The 23197-nt window shown below is 50.1% G+C and overlaps 2 protein-coding genes across 8 annotated transcripts in view; both read left to right on the forward strand.

The window, feature by feature from the left end:
• Nucleotides 1-18089, forward strand: part of LOC142997779 (band 4.1-like protein 3) — a 33902-nt gene extending 15813 nt beyond the window's left edge. For 2 of the 7 annotated variants that reach the window (XM_076148307.1, XM_076148301.1), the window contains exons 4-22: nucleotides 1253-1357; nucleotides 1518-1560; nucleotides 1675-1750; nucleotides 1866-2084; nucleotides 2685-2772; nucleotides 4230-4382; nucleotides 4476-4573; nucleotides 5070-5245; nucleotides 5384-5583; nucleotides 9372-9572; nucleotides 10229-10297; nucleotides 10429-11154; nucleotides 11947-11979; nucleotides 12187-12411; nucleotides 13918-14010; nucleotides 14172-14270; nucleotides 14453-14533; nucleotides 14954-15069; nucleotides 17010-18089. In XM_076148307.1, the coding sequence (XP_076004422.1) occupies nucleotides 1253-1357; nucleotides 1518-1560; nucleotides 1675-1750; nucleotides 1866-2084; nucleotides 2685-2772; nucleotides 4230-4382; nucleotides 4476-4573; nucleotides 5070-5245; nucleotides 5384-5583; nucleotides 9372-9572; nucleotides 10229-10297; nucleotides 10429-11154; nucleotides 11947-11979; nucleotides 12187-12411; nucleotides 13918-14010; nucleotides 14172-14270; nucleotides 14453-14533; nucleotides 14954-15064 (2796 nt within the window). In that variant the 3' untranslated portion in view covers nucleotides 15065-15069; nucleotides 17010-18089. Of the gene's footprint in view, nucleotides 1-1252; nucleotides 1358-1517; nucleotides 1561-1674; nucleotides 1751-1865; nucleotides 2085-2684; nucleotides 2773-4229; nucleotides 4383-4475; nucleotides 4574-5069; nucleotides 5246-5383; nucleotides 5584-6016; nucleotides 6602-8082; nucleotides 8137-8464; nucleotides 8501-8807; nucleotides 8874-9371; nucleotides 9573-10228; nucleotides 10298-10428; nucleotides 11155-11946; nucleotides 11980-12186; nucleotides 12412-13917; nucleotides 14011-14171; nucleotides 14271-14452; nucleotides 14534-14953; nucleotides 15070-17009 lie in introns of all 7 variants that reach the window. The other 5 variants (XM_076148308.1, XM_076148306.1, XM_076148302.1 and 2 more) reach the window with 5 other exon arrangements.
• A 1116-nt stretch (nucleotides 18090-19205) lies between these two features.
• Nucleotides 19206-22080, forward strand: LOC142999894 (zinc finger and BTB domain-containing protein 14-like). Its single transcript, XM_076149300.1, has 2 exons — nucleotides 19206-19339; nucleotides 19946-22080. Exon 2 carries the CDS (start codon nucleotides 19969-19971, stop codon nucleotides 21139-21141), a length of 1173 nt encoding a protein of 390 aa, XP_076005415.1. The 5' UTR covers nucleotides 19206-19339; nucleotides 19946-19968; the 3' UTR covers nucleotides 21142-22080.
• The last annotated feature ends 1117 nt before the right edge of the window (nucleotides 22081-23197 follow it).

A 23197-nucleotide genomic window follows, 5' to 3' on the forward strand; every position in this document is an offset into this window, starting at 1 on the left:
CTGAAACATAAAAATAGATTGAAGCTGAAGGAGGAGACACAAAAAAGAGAGAAATAAGGAAAATTCCAAGTTAAAAACCCTAAATACAGAAGCTAATACACAGTCCTTATCCTTTTTGACCACCAAGTCTCTTTCCAGACTTTCTTTCCTGCTGAACCAGTCTGAATCCGGTCCAGGATGACACCACTTGACTCTTTTATCTCCCTGGACTTGCAATTTTCCAGCTCAGCTCAGTTTCCTCCTCCAGGGGGGGAAACATGTCTGCAGAGAGTTTGTCATCATCTTCTTGTCTCTTCTGCTTTGTGATAATGGAGAGGAGATCATGAAGTGAATGGTTGATGGAGAGGAGATCATGAAGTGGATGATTGATCTCTTCTCTCTTCAGGTTTTCTGTCTCTTCAACTCCATTTCATGTCTAAGAAGGAAGGAATCCACCCTCCTGTTTTTATCCTGATCCTAAACAATCCCACTGAAGTAGGAATAAAAGCCAAATCAATTGCTCGCACTCGTCATAAACCATACACACACTCTGTTTGCTGTTGTTTTCTTAAGGTGTGTTTGTTTGGTTGTGTGTGTGTTTGTGTGTGTGTGTGTGTGTAGTGTGAGTGTAGAGTTGGCGAGCTGCTGTCACAGTAAAGTAGCATCAGTCTAACATGTTGCCACTAATTCCCTCAGAGACGTCCCAGCAGGATTAACGCTCTGCTGCCATCGGCATTATAGCTCACACACACACACACACACACACACACCAGAGCTTGTCTCAGCAATGTTGGTTGCTCAAGCACAAATTCTGTAATACTTGTTTACATGCGTGTGTGTGTGATATCAAAGTCTTAACTCTGGTGTGGCTCATGCACTCCTGCTGGCCTGCTGGCTTGAGCCTGAGCGGTCACACGGTGTTGTGATGTGGAGCTGACTGTGCTGTCATGGGGGTTGAGGTGTCGGCGTGGCGACACTGTCCACCTTTAAATATCTCCTGTCTGACGCTCAAATCAGAGCCCAGTCTCGTCCTGTGCGGCGCTGACAGAGCGTCAGATTCAGCTGAGGTTCACCTTGAGTTTAGACATTTCAAGGTCTCCTTCATCTGTTTCTCTCTGTCATGTGTGTATCGATCTTATGTAGCCCCCTGGGTGTGTGTGAGTGTGTGACATCAGGTGTATTTAAAAATGTGATTTCATGTTGCCTAGAGTCTCCCTAAATTGCCGTATGGCTGAAATGACCCAGGCTGTTTATCGATCCTCTCTCCACACAGAAACGAGCCAAAGGTCAAGTGCTCCTGGATAAAGTGTGTGATCACCTCAATCTGCTGGAGAGGGACTACTTTGGAATCACACACAGGGACGTAGAGAACCAGAAGGTGAGGACAGATGTGTAATATGATCACAACAGTAATCTCTATCATGTATAGTTTAACAGCAGGGTTACAGAAATGAGTCGAGCTAATTTCCTTACATACTAGTCGGTTTGATTGATGATTATCTGTGATTGATCTGGTTTTGTGGTCGTCTGTTCTGCAGAATTGGCTGGACCCCTTAAAGGAGCTGAAGAAGCAGATCAGGAGTAAGTACAGCAAATGTAATAAAACCGCTCGAGTGTCTCATTTTGAAACTAGGGTTGCGCAACCACATCAAGTCTGTGTCCGTAATGATTGAATGTTCTCTCTCCTAATGTCAGCCGGGCCCTGGAACTTTGGCTTTAATGTGAAGTTTTACCCCCCTGACCCCGCCCAGCTGAGCGAGGACATCACAAGGTGCGTTCGCTTTGTATCGTCGTTCATTAAAGCCCGTTTAGAGGCCGGTATCAACATTTAATCGTAGGTTAAAAACAAAATGTCTGATCTGTTTCTTCTTCCTCCCGTGTCGCAGGTATTACTTGTGCCTGCAGCTGAGGGACGACGTGGTGTCGGGCCGCCTGCCTTGCTCCTTCGCCACCCACACGGTGCTGGGCTCCTACGCCGTGCAGTCTGAACTGGGAGACTATGACCCCGACGAGCTGGGCAGCGACTACATCAGCGAGCTGCGCTTCTCCCCCAACCAGACCAAAGAGCTGGAGGAGAAAGTCATGGAACTCCACAAAACCTACAAGTTAGTCTCCGCTCGCTTTGTGTTTACAATCCTGGACCTGTTGGCTGCACAAACACTGAATCATGCCGAGTGTAGATAAAACACTAAGCTGCTTCTCTCAGAACATTTCCGTTTCATCAGAGCTAAGTGTGTCTGGAAGCTCCTTAGATGTGATTAAAAACCAAATCTCAGAAATTAAAACAACCCTCTGTCGTCGTCGGCGCCGGCAGCTCTCACGTCAGTCAGGCTGAGTAAATATTTGTTGGCTGGAATATTAAGGAGGCGTTCTGCGTCTGCGCTGCTCTGAAGCTGAAACGTCTCTGCAGATAGAGAGTGTGTGTCGCAACATAAATGGCCCTCGGCCGTCCTTTATCTCACTCTACTACAATGATTTGTATGTAATTTGATGCGGCTGTGTCGGACGGAGCAAGGCACTGATTATTGCTCAAGATTAGGGATCCATTTTGTCCAAAGGCCGTCTCTGCTAAAAATGGATGCACTCACGTTCCTGCTCTGAACATAAAAGCCCCATTAGAATCAAAACACAGCGTTTTTTCAGAAGCTTTTATGGGATGAGAATCTGAATGTGTGTGTAATGTGTGTGTGTAATTTGTTTATCAGAGGGATGACACCGGCCGAAGCAGAGATTCACTTCCTGGAAAATGCCAAGAAGCTGTCGATGTACGGCGTGGACCTGCACCATGCCAAGGTATGATGTCGACCTTTAACCCCTCATTTATCTACAGTGATACCGATGAATGATTGACCTCCTCCGGCCTCTTGTACTTGAACGCCACACCCGTCCAGTATTGACTCTGTCTCTCCAGTTGCAATAAGCACATGCCGGTGCCTGTCTGATACTCGTCACGCTGTGTTGTGCATATGCAAGATGGCGCTAACATTCCACTCATGCTAAATTGGTATTGATGCTTGCAACCAGCTGCCCCGCCCCCAAAATAAGACACGCTGCTTCAAGAAACATCACCGCTGTCACTGTAACGCCTCAGCTTGATACGCCACCGCTGCACCGCTGGTTGACTTTGTGTCGCTGCTGCATTTGGTGCGGGGGAGGGAGGGGAAGGGAGGGAGGGAGGGGGGAGGGGAGCACAGCTTGATCTGATCGATGTTTGTGTTTGTTTCTAATCCGCCAGACAGATGGGATCCCAAGCGTCATTAGAGTGCAGGTAGTAAAGAGAGGGGGGGAGTGGGGAGGGGGAGGGGTTTAGAGAGCTCGATACTGAGTGCAGAAGTTGTCAGTCATGAGGAAAATTTAATCTCCATAGCGACGTGAATGTGTTATCAAACGAGCTCTGAAATGAGAAAAGTGTGTGTGTGTGAGCGACTCAGTGGATCTCCACATCCCAGGTCTAGATCAAGAACCAAGGCACTGATTCTAGAGATGATTTGGATTTGATAATCAATCAACAGTGATGCAGTCAATCTCCATATCAGACCAGCGTTCCTCTTTTCTCTTCTCTCCTGTCTCATTAACTGCAAAGTTGGTAGGCAGTCTCAATGAATTCTTGGCTTCAGCTAAGGGAGAGGTAAGAGGCTGCGCTCCGTGTGCCTAGTCGAGTGTGTGTGCCTCTGCGTGTGTGTGTGTGCGTGTGCGGTTCCTACTCATGCATGGTTTAGATTTAAGTGCAACCTGTGGTTTGCAAACAGACGGCGCTCTCCACTCTCCCTCGCCCAGAGACGGAGAGAGAGAGAGAGAGAGAGAGAGAGAGAGAGAGAGAGAGAGAGAGAGTCGTCATTAGTTTCACTTGCCCATCTTCCTTCTGCTTGGTGCCATGACGGTCCCTGTGAAGTGACCCCGCCCACCACATCCCAACACTTCACCCTGTTGCTTCACTCATTCTGCCTCTCAATGAGTCATCATTATCCATCGCCACAATAAGCCGCAGACATTAGACTTCCATATGCCTGACTCCACTCTCCACCTGCCTGCTTTGTCCCGTTTCTATTCTAAACTTGGCCCCGTCTGCCTCTTTGTTCTCCTGCTGTGCTCTGGCTCCTCCACACGTCCATATGCTGCAGAGCTTATGGAGGAATGGAGGAATTTATGCTTTGCAGAGCCGAAACAGTGCATTGCTGCAGGCTCTTACTGTTACTGTACCAAAGCAACACACTCTGGAGCTAACTGTGTTTACTTCCTGTCTGTGGCAGGACTCTGAAGGTGTGGAGATCATGTTGGGGGTTTGTGCCAGCGGCCTCCTCATCTACAGAGACAGGTTGCGGATCAACAGGTTCGCTTGGCCCAAAATCCTCAAGATCTCCTACAAGAGGAATAACTTCTACATCAAAATACGACCTGGAGAGGTGGGAGAAAAACTAAAATGCTTCAATATTGATGAGAATCACATTTAAAAACTCACACAGGGGGTATCTGACCACTTCCTGTCCCTCTTACAGTTTGAGCAGTTTGAGAGTACGATCGGCTTCAAGCTTCCGAACCACCGCGCTGCCAAACGGCTGTGGAAGGTCTGTGTGGAGCATCACACCTTCTTCAGGTAAGATACACACACACACACACACACACACACACCAATGCAAACAGGACAATGACAAGGGTTGAAGCTGCAGTTAGTCCAGTCGGTGTGTAATAATGGTGGTTGTAGTAATTCCTCTCTATTCCTAGTTTACGGTTTGTAACCTCCAGTAGATATTTTCCTTCCCAAACTTTGTGTCACTGTTTGGCGAGATGTCAGACGTCCCAGACTGAACATGGACACGCTGCCCAGTCCATTTGTCCCGTGGTGCTTATTTGTAGTCTTGGTGTTGTAATTGTAACTTGTTGTTGCTATTAGCAGCCACCAACATGCAAAACTTTCCTCGTGCAGCTTTGGACAGAAACGGGTCTCTTGGGTTGTTTGCCGTAGCGAGCCAAAGCCTCGGGGCTCTCTGGGGATCCGGGCCGCTCCGCTGTGATTTACAGCACCGAGCTTTGATCTGTCCTTTACTTCCAGCTTGATTAATTGTGTGTGTGTGTGTGTGACTTGCGGGCAGGCTCGTGTCCCCAGAGGCGCCCCCGAAGAAGTTCCTGAGTCTCGGCTCCAAGTTTCGCTACAGCGGCAGAACGCAAGCGCAGACCCGCCGGGCCAGCTCCCAGATCATCAGACCGGCGCCGTTCTTCGAGCGCTCCTCCAGCAAACGCTACAACATGTCCCGCAGCTTAGACGGAGGTAAGAAGCCTGACACCTGACAGCAAAGCAAAGCCATAATCCAACTTAAACATTATCCTTGTAAAGAATCTAAAACAGAGAAGCATTTCATTCTAGTATGTATGAAGTGACCTCGTTTCTCCTCTCTTCTCCCTCCAGCTCCCATCATGGAGAACCACGAGACCCTCATGAAGGACAGCTCCAGCGACGGAGCCAAAGCCATTGCCAAAGAAGACCTCATCACCACGGTAACGCCCGAGAGGAAGGTGGAGGAGGAGCGGGCCGAGCAGGAGGAGGCCCAGGGCAATGGCGAGGGGACGCCAGACCCCGCCGTGTCCACTCCGCTCAGACAGGAGAAGGTAAAGCGTCTTCGGCTAAGATTTGGACTTAAAAGCCCTCAGAGACTTTGGTTTGTTGCGTTTTGTGTCTTTTGGTTCAGACAGTTTGAGAGAGATTGTGGAGGAAATAGATTTATAAGCTGTGTGACTTCTTCTGCGAGTCATAATGAGATTTCTGTGTTAGTTTTCCTGGACTTTATCTCTGATAAGGCTCAGTCCCAGTTGCTTTCAGCTGAGCCCTCTGCAGTCTGTAGGCCTAAGTGCTTCTTCATCTTGTGTGCGCTTTACTAATTAGCTTTTCTTTTCTTGTCCTTCCTTTGACCCCACACTACACTCGTGTGTGCTCATGCGTATTCGCCCCCTTCCATTTACACACACACTTACACACACACACATCCTCCCTTCATCCTCTTGTCCTGTCATTCTCCCCCCCTCCCCTCCTCCCCCACATCAGTGCTCCCCTTGTGTTTACACATCCGACCCTCTCCGCTCTGAGCTCTCCCTCCCATCCTCCCCCGTGTCGTCCACTAAAGTCCGGCGGCGGCGCAGGGAGAACTCGCACAAGCGGGCCTCGTCGGTCAGCCCGGCCAAGAGCAGTGCCGGGTGCCGGCGGCGGCAAGCGTGCGCCGACCGCAACGCCGCCCTGCTGGAGGAGCGAGCCCTGCTGCTCTCGGCCCGCAAGCAGCGGCTGGAGCAGGGCAAGAGGCGCGGCGGCACGCTCTTCTCCTTCTCCCTGCACCTGCCCGACATGTCCTCCATTCTGGACGAGGACGGCTACCTGGCCTTCCCCGACCTGTCGGAGATGCGCTTCCTGCCCCTGTGCGCGCAGAACTTTGTGCCCATCAAGTCACCCTCCCTCATTCCCTGCTTCCTCTTCATCTTTTTCTTCCTGCTGTCCACGTCCTTCTCCGTCCCGTACGCCCTCACCCTCTCCTTCCCCCTGGCGCTGTGCCTCTGCTACCTGGAGCCCAAAGCGGCCTCCCTGACTGCCTCCATAGCCCAGGGCTACCATGACCATGACAGTTCAGAGGAAGAGGAGGTGTGTGTGCGTACGCCTGAATGTTCCAGTGCCCGCCTCTGGCTTAGAGTAACAGTTCATTATACCAGTTAACCCCTTATCCTGTCCTGTATCTTGCTCTACTGTTCCACCAGTCCAGAGCCGACCTGGAGACTGTGTCTGTCCCAGTGTCTGTCAGTTCTCCTACTTTCAGAACCTCATCTCTGCCCGGTCACTCTCATCCCGTAGAACCACATCTTCATCAGCATCACAAGTACACAGAGATGAACCTGCAAGTCTTTCATCCTCATTTCACACTTGCATCTATTCCACCTTTAAACGAGAGGGTTCGACACAAACGAGGAGCGCTGAAGGGGGAGAGTGTTTAATAACCCATCGGGTCTGACCAGCTTTAACATCACCGCCGTGCTGCCGTGTCAAACAACTCAAAAGATAGGAGATTAAGGGGATTGGGAGAAGTCAGCACGGCTCATCTAGTCACTAATCCTTCACCAGGTCTCATATTTGTTGCCAGTGTATCTTTGTGCCTAACCCATCTCTTAGTCTCAGCCTCCACCTTCACACACTCCTCTAGTGCAGGAAGTCATTGCTACATGATCAAACACCCGCCGCATGCAAACACCCCCATCATTATCAGAGCACTCAGTTCAGTCAGTCTCTCTGCATCTCCACCTCCGTGTTTAAACAAAGCAGCAGCAGCAGAAGATAAACGGTGGCACGCGAGCCGAAGAGGCGCCGAGCCGTTTCCAGATTAGGGAAGCTTAAAGTCTCTCCTGCTGTGATTTTGTTTTTTCACCGTTAAGCGCCGGCGCCTTTAAATCAGGAGCGGCCGCCTTGTGTTGTCGTTGTTGTTGATGCAGAGAGAGTGCGACAGGTAAACGGCACCCAGATCACCCCTATAGGATCAACCTGCATGGTGAAGAGGAGGGGGAGGGGGGAGGGGGGAGGGGGGAGGGGGTGGGCCTGAAAGTCAGGTTACTGTTCATCGATTAAAATCCATTAATCCAAATTCCTATCTCCAGTTTTTCCTGCACAGTGACAACACATACATCCTATTGGCCGACCCAAACTAACCCATTATAGAGAGAGAGAGAGCGAGAAAGAGAGAGAGAACAGGAGGCAAACTCTTAATGTTAAAGGTTAAATGTTGAAAAAGTGACTGACCTAAGGTTTCTACTTCCTCTGAGTCTGTTTGCTTGCTTACTCCTCGTTTGCTTTTGTTGTCTATGTTGTCGTCGTCGTTGTTGTTGTTGTGTTGCCAGCCTTCTCTTTGGTGTCGCTCCGTTACCCAGCAGCTTAGCAGAGACAAAGCAGTGCATCTCCATTCTCCCATCCGTGGTTATGAGGAATCCTTCTGTCTGTGCTGTTTTGAAGACGTGATGCATTCTTTCAGACGTTCACAAGTTGGTCCTCTCTCTCTTTCCCCCCTCCCCTCCTCCCCTCGCCGCTGGGGAATCGATCTCGGTGGGCGGGGCCTGTTTTAACCCCCGAACAAAACACAGACCGACAGCGAACAAACCGACTTTGCCTTTGACGGAGACATGACGGCCACAGAGGTTTGTAACGAGGAGGCGTGACGATGGCGGGACGGCATTAAGAGACGCTAAGTCGTAGTCGTGATGCCCATTTTTAAAAACATTTGGAAAGAGATGTGTAGAGTGTGAAGTCCTGCACCTTCTGCTGTAACGTTTCATTTCCTGTCACCTCTGTCTTGATCTCTCCTCCTGTCCCCCCTGTGTCTCGTCTCCATCCTTCCTTCTCCTCTTTCTCCTCTCTGCTCGCTCTCGCCCTCTGTCCTCTCACTCTCTCTTCTCCGTCCCGTCTCCTGTCCTCTCGCTGTCTGTCTCGTCCGTGTGCTCTTCCTCTTTACTCCGCCGCTGTCAGTCGGAAGCGGACGACGACTCTGAGATGCGGACTCAGGTACGCCCGGCTTGCTCTTTTTCGCGGGGCTCAACCTCATCCATCAGTTACTTTGTGCCGCACCTCCCACCCCTCGGCTTGCCTGCTGCTGACACACACACACACACACACACACACACACACACACAGTTCAGTTATGGGTGAACTCTCTGCTGCGTTCCCGCTCATCCGTCCAGCTCTTGTTTATAAATGGTTCAGTCATCTCTGCGTGTTTCTGTTGTTTCTGTAAAGACAAAGCTCCCCATCGCTCCCTAGAAGTGCTGCCAACCCTCTAACTCCTCTCCCCCCCTCTCTTGTCTCTCTACAGTATAGTTTCATAAGACGAGTAAAAGGGGAGAATGTATTTATCAGACATAGTAACCTGATGCTGGAGGTTGGTACGATGCAAACACGCATGATGTAAACACGCATGCAGGTTCTAACCGGACTGACGGTGACTCACTCAGCCGCCGCGTCGGTGTTTGGGTTTCCTGTGTGCCGTTGAGTTCTTCTCACACTTTAAACTAACAGAGTGAACATCCGTAAGAGAGGACAGATGAGTGAGTGTGTCAGAGTGTGTTAAACTCTAACACAGAGGATTGGGAGTGTTGTGCTTCAGACTACATGTTTATATGAACGCATGCATGACGTTGTTTACTCTGCTGGACCTAAATGCTGCTGGAGCATTTAAGTTAAGCTTTGTTACAGTAACCGTACGGGTGCTCGTTGTTTTGCTGAGGAGGTTTATATCCCAGTTTTGTTTGAGTTTGACTTCATTGGTTGGATTTGCAAGCTTAGCGTGGCGTTCATCCAAAGCATGGCCGCCGTGTTCTGCTCCTCCGTGCCGCTCCCGCCCTCATCTCACTTTGTCACGGTTCACTGGCCACTGCAGGAGTCGGAGCCGCCGGCGGACTTGGTCAAGCATCAGACCAACATCAGCGAGCTGAAGCGTTCCTTCCTGGACGTAGGCGGCGATGGTAGCGGCGGCGGCACGGCGGGCCTGACGGAGTGGGAGAAGAGGCTCTCCACGTCCCCCGCACGCTCGCCAAAGTCAGACGAGCCGCCCATGATAGAGCCGCTGGACCCGCAGGACGTAAGCCGCCAGTCCGCAGCCGGACTGAATGACGTGTGTGTGTGTGTGTGTGTGTGTGAGGCATGACATCACCGAGGAGACGTGTCTGTGGAGCGGAGGGAAGTTAATATTCCTAATGGGGCCCAGGACAATCTTTCCTCCATTAAAAATGAAAGTTGTGCAGTAAATGTTCTGCAGCTGCATATTAAACAGCAACACACACACACACACACACACACACACACACACACACACACACACACACACACACACACACACACACACACACACCCTGATGGAGGAAATTCATCTAAATTGCAAATCATATCCAGCGAGTCTTTATGCTCCACTGTGCCTCAGCGCCGCCTGATTAGCATATTAATTTGTTTCAGTAATGGATGTTTCAGTCATTAATCAGCATAAAGCCGCTGGTGTGCGAGTGTGTGAGGGTGTGAGTGTGTGAGGCGGGAACACTTTGATCAGCCTCTCGTCATGGCGGGAGACATTTTGGTAACTGATGCTGAATAAAGGACGGCTCTCTAACGTCAGACGTGTGTGTGACTGTGAGACGGTGACGGTTTGGGGTCGGCGCCCTCGTGAACTTGCTGTCCCGGCCTCTGATTGGCCGCGTCGTCTGTCTCGTGCTGTCTGACCTTTTGTCTTGTCTTCTCACGCAGGATGAAGAGGAGACGTCTGTAGAAGAGGAGACAGAGACGGAGGAGAAAGTGGAAGCTAAACCCGCCGAGGTAAACAAACCTGTGTGTCTGTGATTGTGTTGTAGCTTGTTGCCCTTTGTGTCTGTGTGTGTGTATACGTGTGTGTGTGATGTTGAGTTACGCCTTCTACTACTCACTGCCCTCTGTGCCCTCTCGAGAAGCCCGTTATGAGCCGAGTGTCTCCCCAGGCAGCAGGATATGTGGTGAAATACGTGGTGGATAGTAACGTAACGGACGGCGGGGCGACCTCTTCCGGGCCGCACGGCATCAGTCTGTCCACCACCATGGACGACGACGTCTTCATGGAGAGCACCATCAGGGAGGTGGAGGAGAAGGACCCCGACTCACAGGAAGACGTGTCTGAGAGGTCTGTGGTGAAGATCAGCCCGGGGTCGGTCAGACAGGAAGTGTCCCAGGCCATCATCGACAAGAAAGGGACGCTCATCATCCTGAAGGAGCCGGGGGACAACGAGGATGAAGAGGACAGAGAGAAGGACGGCCTTATTGAAGAGGAGGAGGAGCCCGAAGCTGAGCAGAAAGAGGACGACATGGTGTTGACCATCGAAGAAGACCTTCCTCTTATGATAGATGGATCAGTGATGAAGACGAGTGTGAAGATGGAGATAAGAACCGAAGACATGAATCACGTTAAAGTCTGCGACTCGCCTAAGAAGGCCTCGGCGGCGTGGATCTCTGAGGCGGCGAGGCCAGCCGAGGGGTCAGAGGTCACCTGGGCTGTGACGAAAGAAGTCACGGAGACGAAGACGTCCAGGAGCCTCCAGGAGCACGCCGAAGTGTTCACTTTTGAGGAGGTGCGGTCCGAGCGATCCAAGTCCGGCCCGGCCGCGGCGGAGCTCACGGTCTCAGAGTGCTCGTCCTTAGCAGCGGTACTGTATGAACCCAGAACCGCCCAAACAAACTGGGCCTTGGCTACCTCCCTCCTCCTCCATCGCTCCTCCACCGCCAGCACGCATCGCTTCCTCCCCTCCAGCCGTAGCCAAACCAGTTTAACCACGATGTAATCACGCGCTGTGCATGGCTACTGGTCCCCCCCCCCTCACACACACACACCCCCACCTTTAACACCAAACATTTACTCTTTAACGCGTGCGCCGCCACAGGTTTCTGTTTGCTCTGCTGCTGCTTCTTCTTCTTCCTCTTCTTTTTATGATATGTTCCCGTTTACTTTGAGTTGTTGACAGCCGCCGCTTCCTCCCTCTTTGCCTCAGCAGCTGATGAGGGGAGGAGGAGCTTCTGTTTGTGCTCCAGCAGCTTCATCCCTCTCTAAGCTCCACCCCCCCCCCCCTCACAGCAGTGACTTCATAGGCCTTGGCCCGGTGCCACGCTGCAGCTCTCCTCACCTTAATGTCCAAACTCCCCTCCCTCCCTCCCCTCTTCCCCCCGTGCTTAACCTAACAGCAGCACATTGTATGGGCGTGGCTGGAACGAGCATTCGCCGCACAAACTGCTGGAAATTTGCTCGAAATTCTAAACTCAACACGACCCATACAATCACACATCATCTTCTACCAGCTCCTCTCTCACTCCTGTTTGTGTCTGTGCTTTTCACTGTGTGTCCATTTTGACTGTCCTCTCTTTTCCTGTCTCTCTCTCTCTCTCTCTCTCTCTGTCTGTCTCTCTGTCTGTCTCTGTCCCGGTCCGTCCTTCTGTCCCGTCAGTCCACACTGGGATGCGTCTCCTCCTCTCACAAGGTGACCGCTCCCTCTCTGGTGCTCACAGATGTCACAATGCTCCTCCACAGTGATTTGTCAACAGTATGATGTCATGTTGTTTAAACTGGACTATAAAAACTCTTTACACACGTTTTTCTCTCCCAGGTGTGATTTGTTTACTCGTTGCCGTGTGATCCTGCTTACTGCGGTGACAAATGATCTAACGGAACAATTTGCCTTTCACAGACATCAGCTGAGCCGGAGGAGGAGGCGGAGGCGGAGGTTGTCACGGAGACGGACGCGGCGCCGGCAGAGAAGAAAGGGCCTATGGTGAATATCCTGACCTCAGAGGCCAAACCGGGGCAGAGCGCAGTAGAGGAGCTAGAGCTCACAGCGCTGTCGCCAGAGCCTGCAGAGGGAGAGACAGGTTGCACGGTGGCGTTAAAGATGGAGGCGGATTTGGGCGTAGAGGTAAATCAGAGCGCTGTCGACGGGGTTGTTTGCGGAGGCGCCACAGCACCTGAAGAGCAGCTTCAGTGTTGTGCCTGTGAGGAGGAAGAGGCAGAAACGCAGCCGGTAGCAGCAGCGGCGGCGGAGGTTGAGGCGGACAAGAGCCTCGCCGCCGAAAGTGCTGATGCAGAGTGTGTAGAAGAAGAGCAGGGAGAGGACGCAGGTGTTCAGAGGGACGAAGGCGAACACGAAGGCTTCAGATTCATAGTTGCACCTGTTTACATAGAGAAGCATGGAGAGAAAGAGATGCAGGCCGTGATAGAAGAAGAATGTAGTTCAGGGGTGGAGCTCAGTGAGGAAGAGGAAGAGTCAGAGAACAATACTGAGAAGGTGAAAGTCCTCGATGAAGACGGAAAGAAAGTCCAGTTCTCTGACGAGGTGCAGTATTTTAAGGGAGAGGAGATTCCCACAGAGCGAGAAGACGCTATAGAGGAGGAAGAGGCAGAGGATGAAGAGCAGAAGGACTTTGCGGCCTCCTCGAAAAGGCCCTATGAAAAAGAGAAATACTGTTTTGCAATGGACAGCTCAGAAGACGAGTTGGAGAGAGCGGAGGATGAAGAGGCGAGTAGAAAGGACGAAGAGCGGGTACAACGGGAGCAAGAGCTGAGAGAAGAAGAAGAAGCAGATCTGAGAGTGATGGAAAGCTGCGTGGATGAAAACACTGCACAGCTGAAAGAAGAGGATGAGACGTCAGAGGAAGAAGAAGATGAGATTTCAGAGGAAGAAGAAGTAACGGGCAGTTATGATGTAACCAAAGTAGAAGAAGAGACATCAGAGGAAGAAGAAGCAGATCTGACAGTGATTGAAAGCTGTGTGGACCAAAAGACTGCACAGCTGAAAGAAGAAGCTGAGACGTCAGAGGAAGAAGAAGTGAAGGAAGAAGAGGAAGAAATGGTCCAGTGTGACGTTATAACCAAAGAAGACACAGATGAGGAAGAGGAACAGGACCAGGAGCCTCTCACCCTGGGGGGCCTGATCGCCTGGGAGCCTCAGTCGGAGGTAACCCTTCATCCGCTCCAGCGGGCCTGCGTAACCCTCACCACCGCTCCTCCTCTTCCTCCTCTTCCTCCTCCTCCTCCTCCTCCCGGCACAATCTGCCACTAATAATCAAAAGGCCAAACTGGGTCGTAAGCATGGAGGCTAACTTCACTGTTTGTCATTGAACCGATCAGGGAAAACACACTCTCACACACACACACACTTTGATTGAAACCCTGTGATTTGCATTCTTGCGTGTCGGTCACCTGGGCCGGTGGAGCCTTAATGCATGACTGCATGCTTGATTCCAGGGTTCAGTCAGGGAGCTAACGGGCATGTGCTGTTTATTTGTGACACTTTGATTCAATTTACAGCTGAGGCGAAAGGGAGAGAGAGAGAGAGAGCACATGTACGCCCTCAGCTGCAGGGGTCAGAGCCACAGCTTTAACACCCCTCCCTCCCTCCCCTCCTCTCTGTGTGTGTGTCCAGGGTGTGGACGTCGTGCTGCATGAAGACGTGTGTCCCAAAGAGGTGCCTGTGATCCACACGGAGACCAAGACCATCACGTACGAGGCGGCAGAGGTAAGAGTGTCTCTGTTTAACACAAAGGTAACATACAGGAAGTGAAACATCTTCTCTCAACACCCTGTATATGTGTGTGTGTGTGTGTGTGTGTGTGTGTGTGTGTGTGTGTGTGTGTGTGTGTGTGTGTGTGTGTGTGTGTGTGTGTGTGTTGACCACAGTTTGACTCCAACGGCGACACGGACCCCGGGGTGCTACTGAGCGCTCAGACCATCACCTCGGAAACCACCAGCACCATGACAACCACGCACATCACAAAGGTCAGAGGTCACACAGCGGTGCAGCCTGTATGTTAGAGACGCAAGCTGCTTTAGAAGCAAAAGAGAAAGAATACAGGCATTAGATTTGAGTTTGTTGCTTTGCATCGGTGGAGAAATGTACACAGAAGAGTATATTTATATTTATGTAACTCTCCCTCTCTCTCTCTCTCTCTCTCTGTCAGATGGTGAAAGGAGGAATATCGGAGACGAGAATTGAGAAGCGGATCGTCATCACGGGAGACACAGACATCGACCACGATGAGGTCACTATGCTCTTTCCTTTCGTTTATTTACAGCCCCCCTCTCTCTCTCTCTCTCTCTCTCTCTCCCTCTCTCTCTCTCTGTACAGTCAGTTATTATTTATTTGAGACAAAGTAAAACCCTGAGCAGTGACATCACCCCCTCACCCCCTCCCCTCCCCCCAGGCTCTCCACTTCCTCTCTGTGGTCACTGTGCAGTCATGTGATGCCTCTGCAGTCGTAGCATGTGACAGTTGAAAGAATCTGATTAACTTGTACTGATTTTAACAAATAATCCAAGTGTAACAAATGTAACTGATACCTGGTGTGTCCCTGCTGGAATATTGACTCACACTCCACCGTCCCTGCTCCCTCCCTCCCCGCCCTACCCTGTTCTCTGTCTCCCCCTGGTGGTCCCTCCCGGCACTACACTCCCGTACATAGGCTCTGGCTCAGGCCATAAAGGAGGCTAAAGAACAGCACCCTGACATGTCAGTGACCAAAGTAGTGGTACATAAAGAGACAGAGATCACGCCAGAGGAGGGGGAGGAGTGACCCAGGTAAGACAAAGAGTGAGGTCCCAGTCAGTGCTCCTTAGTCCCAGTCCTGTCTTGCTTTTTGGTCCAGATGTTGGTACTGGTTTTTGATTTTTTGGTTGAACTGGGTTTGCAAGATTGCGTGTGCGTTTTTCTGGGCATGCTGCTGCTGCTGCTGCTTCTCCTCCACCAGCTCCTCCTCTCACTGGGACTGACAGCTTCTGTTTCTGTAGCTCCTAACTGCTAAACGCATCATGCTGTCGTCACGCCAGCTCCACCACTCACTCCCCCCTCCCTCTCCTTCACCCAGGACACACACACACACCAGCTTACACACCTTTACTGTAACGCTCCTGGCAGTCTCGTGCCATCCCACATGTAGGTGATTGAATCAGCAGTATTGCCCCCTGCTGGAAAGAAACATGATCTCCTCTAACTGGAGAGAAGTTCATGAAGAACATTGAAGCTATTCAAGAAATATAAAATAAAATAAAATTCAACATTCTGACTTTAAAGTTTGCAAAAGATGACTCAGCATCTAAACATGATAATGAACCATAACATTGGTTTTCCGTGTGCAGCAGTGATATTATGGAAACAAATTTCCTCCTGTGTCATATTTTGACATTGTGTATCCACATAAAGGCCTCTGTGTGATGAGTGTGACTGAATACCGGCTCAACCTGCTCTGCTGCTCACTGCTGCGCTTCCATCTGGATCCGATCCAACACAATCTACTGTGTGTGTGTGTGTAGGCAGTCACACTTGAGGGTTTAAAATGCCAAATAATACATCTGGGAGGCATTCAGTGGAGACTTAAACTTTACTGTCATCTAGTAAGAGGAAGATCAAACATGTCTTACAATCACATTATAAGCAGAAATGTTTTATATTTTTGCAGATTTAAAGCTAATCTGGAAGTAATTGTTAGATACTTTAGTGTTAGTTAAGCCTAAAGTATCCAAAGTATCGTTCTCTCCGCATGAACACACAGAGGAATGATTTCAGGAGATGGACTGAGTGTTTTAAAGCGGTGTCTCATTTCTCCTGTGTGTGTGTGGGGGGGGGAAAATAGGTCAGAGCGACTTGTTGCCGTGTTTCCGCAAACTTCACAAATGCAACCATTTGTGTTTGAACTTGTCGGCGGTCGGCATTGTGAAGATTACGACACGAGGCAACAACGTCTCATTCCATCGCACCGCCGCACGTAGCCCTGCTGCCGCTCTAACACGCACACACACACACACACCCCTCACCTCACCTGCAGCCCGCCTATAGTTACTTCAACTCTAAATCACCTTTGTGTTGCTCCGGCTTGGTACTTCACTAGCGCTTGTCTGGAAGGATCCCAAGGTGCAGGGTTTGGGAGAAGCGTGCGTGCGTGCGTGTGTGTGTGTGCGTGTGTGTGTGTGCGTGTGTGCATGTGTTGTGTACTCGGGTGACTCACCAGATGGGAATGAGTGGCTTTGTTTTGTGCGGCCTTGCCCTTAGCCGTGCGTGCAGCGCTGTGTTACATCTGTCAGTGGGAAGACTAACATGCTACTTTAGTGTTTTTTTGTTTCTTGTGTTTTGGATGCTCGTCTCGCCCCGACTGTAGATACACACACGGACCAATGGGGCTTTACACACACACACACACACACACACACACACCATCAGGAACGCATTCAGATGTTTCATGAGTAATTTTCAAGATTTGACATGAACTCTGTTAGCTCACATCACACACATTACAGATGTTATCTTCACTTTTTGGTCTGAATTCATCGCTCAGCAAGAAAGCAGAAGATCTAAAGCTCCCCGGCCAGCCTGTGTGTATCTGCACGAGTGTGTGTTTCTTCTAGTCCCTCTGTGTGTCTCATTCTGGTGTTTAAACCTATCTGGACCTTTTCCCAGGCCGCCTCTCAGCCTCACTGTAAGGCACCGTGCCGTCTGTACTGACTTCTGTTTCTCTGCCCCTCCAGGAATAAAAACCCCCAAAGGCTGTTTTCAATTCAAAGGACTCAACCTCCCTCCAAAAACATCCCAGCACCCAGAATTCCACATATTACGCCGGGACTCTCCAAAGACTAGAAAGGCATCGTCCTCTCCAAATGCTGCAACTCGCCGCTAGTCACTCCGATCACCTGCAAAAACAAAACAATGCATTTTTGCATGAGACGGGGCGCAATACTGCATTATCAAGCAAAAGCAAGATTATACTGAAAACTGTAAGAATTAAAAAAAAGAGGTTCTCTATCCACCTGCACGCTGAATCCCTGTGTGTGTGCAGCGAGCAAACCTGCGGGTTTCACTGCCTTATGACTCTGATGCGTTTTTATGATTACTGAAAATAATTATTGTAGCAGAAATGTTTTTATTTATGAAATGAAGCCATCACTCCAAAAAAAAAACCTAAACTCGCTGTAGGCTGTACGTGTTAGAGCAGACACACACACACACACTATTTAACCTTGCTGTAGAAAAGTGCCAACCTCATCGCCAGCAAGCATCGCCTCACTCACTCACTCACTCCCAACAACCAAATGATTTCCTGTCTCGTTATGCCACTGCAGAGATCACGCCGGCCCTGTAATGTACATAAACAAGCTTTCCTAGGAGAAGAGCAAATTATATCTGTCACGGTTGATTTTGTCATGTCATGCCATGTCGTGTCTACTTGAATTGCATTTTCCCTTTTTATGATCATTTCAGTATTTTATTGTTTTCCTCACCCACTGCAACATTTTTATTCACGGCGATTCATTTTGGGTTTTTGGCCAAAGCCAAAGGAGAGGAATGAAGAGATTTAATGTGCCAGTGCAGGCTTTGAATGTTTCAGGGGGGGAAGAGGGAGGAGGGGGGAGACGGTGAACTCACAGCGGAGCTACCAGGTTTACGCCACCGAGGCCAAGGATTCAAAGTGGCGACTTCTGATCGGTCACAGCCCCTGAACATGTCAGCAGCTGTATGTCCCTCATCTGTCCATCTGTATCTGAATAAGTCAGTATTGTTCATGTACAGCCATGTTTCCTCCAAACAGTGAAATAAAAGTGGTAAATGCATTTATGTTCATTTGTTTTTGTCTGTAGATGTTGAAAATACACATTGTGTCTCTAGTGGGCGTATTATGTTGACAATCTTAACACAGAAATTGAGTTATTGTGAGTGGGAAACGATCTTAGATGCAGTTTATTGATCTCTTAACTGAAGCTTTTTTGGATTTAATTAGGATTCTTAGTTATGATGAAGGTATTTAAAGGCTTCAGAGGCAATGAAGCCCAATTTAGATTTGGAAAATAAATGTGTTGAACCTACAGAGTCACTTTCACTGCAAGCAGAACCACACATTTCCACACCCTCAGGCTCTTATAAAGCAGCTGAGGAATCTGATTTAGGATCATAGAAGAAGAGAGTTGGAGCAGCCAGTGACTGTAGACTTAATTGATTTGTTCCCTCGGGGTAATTAAAATTGAAATTCCAAAGCTTTAGGTAATTATATTCTACAAAAGCCACGCCCCACCCGAGCCAGCAGAGAGGAGCACACGGGGGGAGCTCTCACTCTGCTCGGCTTTAATGCACCGACAACACACAGCAAGATGTGACGTCTTATGGTTCTAATCGTCTGATGTTCCTGATAGAGTTGTTGATTTTTGTGACTGCCAACCTTTTACCTGAAAGACTGAGAACCATCTGTAACTCATTAACTGGCTACCGATCAGTTGCTGGAAAATTACTATTATGTGAGTGGTTACACTGATTACAATGGCCACACTTCCCTCAGCCTGACACAGAGGCGATCTTTCTTAACTCTTATCAATAGCTGCGAAATGATCCTGGGTTTTTCTGTCCATATATAAAGATAAATGGTATCTGCCTCTAAAATAGAAAGTAAAGCGTAAGCACTTCATCATTCTAACCCGGAGAAGTCACAGATCTCTAACATGTTATAAATTCAATTCAAAATTTTCAAAATAGAAAATTAAATGTGGAACTTTGCTTATAATGTGCAATTTTATATTACACAATAATATATATTTTTAAATTAACACAAATTTGATAATAAACAGATTCGAGAGAGAGAACGAGAGAACGAGAGAGTGTGTGTGACGGAGTGATTCATCCTTCCGGAGATAAAGGATCGTGTCATACCTCTCCGGTCCTTTAGGTGGCAGCAGAGCGGCGCGGCGTTTCCTGTGAAGGCCAGCAATCACAACAAGAGGAGGAAGAGGAAAAACGACAGCTCTGGCTCTGGATCGTCGTCGACTGACTGGCTGCCTTGCGTGACAACACAAGGATCGCGTCCAGGCTTCGGGTAATCACATTCCCACTCTCCTCTCCGCCGCCGGGAAACGCTGTAGAAAGCCGCCGGCCGCCTTTCGCCCCCTCGGCGGGAGAACGCGCCGCTGTGCTCGGCGGTGTTTGCGGGGCGCTTAAAGGCACCGAAACATGCCAATGGAGGCTTGCTGACCAAAATGGCTGGGCGCAGTGAAATGTGAAAGATTCCCGCTAAGGTTATCCTCCCGGCACGCAGCGGCTCTGTCACGCAAACGCGGCGGCCGAAACGCGAAAGGCGGCGGCGGCGTCGTTTCTTGTAAATGTTGCGTTTAGGTTCGCGGCAGCTTCGGCTTGTGTTGTGTTGCGTTTACGGGCCTCAGCGCGGGTTTTCCCGGAGCTTTCTGCATGGCTGCTCGGGCTACTTTTTTGTTTACTCTTGTGGTTCTGCATGCGCTTTTGTCAACACACGCACTGGCTTTGTAAGAACTTCATCAATATTTGTAGCTGACTTGCTGTTGCGTTACTCGCTCCGTATAAATTATCATAATAAACATGCAAATCGCCCTTCGCGCTCCTCCCCTCCCTCTCTCTGTGTGTGTGTTCGAGTGTGTGTAACCCGGTGTTCCTGTGTTTCCCTCCCCAGGTTGCTCCTCTCTGACCGGCAGCATGTCTGACTTATTAAGATACATCGACTATGACCACAAAGCCACCTTCCTGAAGATGCTCAACCAGCAGAGGATGGAAGGTGAGCACTGTGATGTGGTGGTGGTGGTTGAAAACATAGAGTTCCGGGCTCACCGCTGTGTCCTGGCAGCCTGCAGCAACTACTTTAAAAAGCTCTTCAAGAAGCAGAGCGACGAGGACAACTCCATCGTGGAGTTGGACTTCATCCGCTCCGACATCTTTGAGGAGGTGCTGAATTACATGTACACGGCCCGGCTAGCCGTGAGGAAGAAGGACATCAATATGATGATGTCGTCCGGGCAGATTTTGGGGATCAACTTCCTGGATAACCTGTGCACCCAGAAACGCGAGCTGACCAACATGAAGACCAGAGAGAACCAGGCCCCCGGCGACCACGGGATGAGAGCTCAGGACGCCATCCTGAAGGAGCTGGCCATGGAGGAGGTGAGGAAGAACAGTTTCTACGACCAGGGCATGGACAGCATGGGGCCGGGGGGGTCTCACGTGTCCCAGCCCCACAACTACAACACCAACATGAGCAAAGACCCCCACAGTCACGGCTGGGGCTCCTCCTCCACCAGCGACATGAAGCTGGAGTACCTGCTGTACGGCCACCGCGACCACGGCTCCTGCCAGAGCGCCGGCACCAAGCCGCTGGACCACAACGCCAAGAAGGAGCGCCTGCTCACCGCCAACCGGCCGTACGCCTGCGAGCACTGCCCCAAAGCTTTCACCACCGCCGCCCACCTCAAGGAGCACCTGAAGATCCACTCTGGCTTCAAGCCGCACCGCTGCGTCGTGTGCGGCAAGGCCTTCATCAGAGGTCCCGACCTGAAGCGGCATGAGAGGGTCCACAGCAACGAGCGGCCGTTCGCCTGTCAAATGTGCGAAAAGGCCTTCAAGCACAAGTCCCACCTGAAGGACCACGAGCGGCAGCATCGAGGGGAGCGGCCGTTCAACTGCGGCTCCTGCGACAAAGCCTTCATCAAAGCGTCCGACCTGAAGCGCCACTGGAACACCATGCACAGCGGCAACCCCCGCAGACAGATGTCCCTGTCCCCCGCCGCCTCCCAGCACACCCAAGCGGACGCCGCCGACCAGAGAGACTGGAAAATGGAGACCGGGCCACACTCGCACAACTCAGGGGACTGCTGAGCCTGCAGAGGTTTCATTTTAAAACACGCACTGAGACGTGGGTACATAGTAAACACACACACACACACCTACACACACACACACTCTCACATTGGCTCATCCTCACACACACATGTACACACACTGACAACCACAATCCTGTGACGGGCAGCGCGGCCTGAGCATCACACGGACGATGATGGGAGTGAGTAACGTTCACACCGTGATCCTGGCATGTTCATAAGACTGTGGGGCTGTTGTATTATTATTATTATTATTATTATTATTATTATTCTAAAAGAGTTATGTCCAAATGTTTTCTTTCCACCTGTAAAATCAAGAAAATGTAAAATGTTTAGTACACTCTACGTATATTTTTCACAAAAGCTTCGTGGCTATCTAGATCGGGGATTACATAACATTATTCTCTTTTACTTTTATGGGATATGTAACATTTAAATGTTTTTGTTTAACCTTTACTGGATTTTATGGTGATAAAAAGAGAGAGAGAGAAGGGAGGAGGGAGGGAGGGGCGGGTGAGGGGAGGGGTTATTGCGTAACATTTGTTGGAATTAAGTATATTCATGTGGATGTTTTTAATGGCTGTGTTTAGTTGTATTGATTGATTGATATTGACACTGTACGAGTATCCAGTCACCATTTCTGCATTGGAAACACAGAACCAAACCAAAGTCTTGGGCCTCTCTGCTCGGATGGGTTCCCGACCCACTCGGGGCTCGTCCCAGGGCCCAAGCGTCCCGGCCCGCTAGATTTACTGTTATACAGTATCAACCTGTCGCCCAGATACCAACAGCTAATGATAGATGTCTGTATATACTGTAGCGTAGTTTGTCGCACAACTAGAATTACACAACAAAGAGTTATGCACATATAACGTTGTCCTACTCCTACACTTTGACAATAAACACCATTTGCTGTGTTTTAATCTTTTTCTTAACAGTTTGGTTTGTGGAAGAGTTTTTGTTTGTTGTCAGAACCGTTGAGAGCAAAAATCCTGATTTGTGGGATTGGAACCTTTTGTGTTGTTGTTGTGTGTTGATGTTTGTGTTTGCAGGTGGATTTGTTCCTTTATAGTAAAGTAGGAGTTTGTTGTTTGATCTGGGTTGTGACCTCGTTCAGAGAGCAGAATGATCCCAGATTCTGGTCGGGGGATGCGAACAAACATCCATCTGCCTCCATCCTGATGAGGGAAGTAATCAATCAGCTGCGTTAGTTCACTCTGAGGCACAGTATGCCTTCCTGTGACGCTCCTTTGATAACGCAGGTCCTCATCGTGGTTGGGCGCTCGTGCTTGTCAGAGGCTTCGGTTTGCGTGTGTGCGTCAGTGCGTGCGTGCGTCAGTGCATCCGTGCGTGCGGGCGTGCCTGCGTGTGTTTGTGTGTGTGTGTGAGAGATAGAGAGAGCTCCACATATGCAAACAATCACATCTGTTGCCTTCCAAACCTGCTAAACCTTATCTGCTCCGGTCCAAGTCATGTGTGTTAGAGGCTTCCAGCTGAGCCGAGTGTTTCACACAGGACGTAGATGCGGCTAACACACACACACACACACACACACACACACACACACACACACACACACACACACACACACACACACACACACACACACACACACTCACTCTGCACCATACTCCGTCTACAACACTAGATGGTGCCCTGCTCATAGTCATTGACCTGTTGCTGCCCATCTTGACCCGCTGCTGCTCGCCCTCCAGGACTCTGAGGCTCTGTGACGGCGGGGAATCCGTGTCTTTAACTGGATTACTGGGTTTGTTTAAGGCACCGCAGCTTTACTCACATAAACACATATGGAGCCTGTGTGAGGTGTGTGTGTGTGTGTGTGTGTGGTGTATGCGTTATCACACCTTGAAGGTTCCCATATATTTACATACATCTCAGCTCAGGCGGCTGGCGAGGGACCAACGGGTGTCAGGGTTTCACAGTTTCCTTTGACAGTTAAGATGGAGACGGGTTCTACCTATATGTGTGTGTGTGGGGGGAGGGGGGGGGGGGGGGGGGGGCTCGGCTGGCCTGTGTGTGTGTGTGAGATTGAT

Source organism: Genypterus blacodes, unplaced genomic scaffold (genome assembly GCF_046128005.1).
Source record: "Genypterus blacodes isolate CSIRO-AG114 ecotype Tasmania unplaced genomic scaffold, CSIRO-AGI_Gbla_v1 ptg000005l_1, whole genome shotgun sequence".
Classification (NCBI taxonomy): Eukaryota; Metazoa; Chordata; class Actinopteri; order Ophidiiformes; family Ophidiidae; genus Genypterus; species Genypterus blacodes.

Excerpts from the sequence above, each read along its gene's own strand:
- LOC142999894 (XM_076149300.1), top strand. The coding sequence starts at position 19,969 with ATGTCTGACTTATTAAGATACATCGACTATGACCACAAAGCCACCTTC.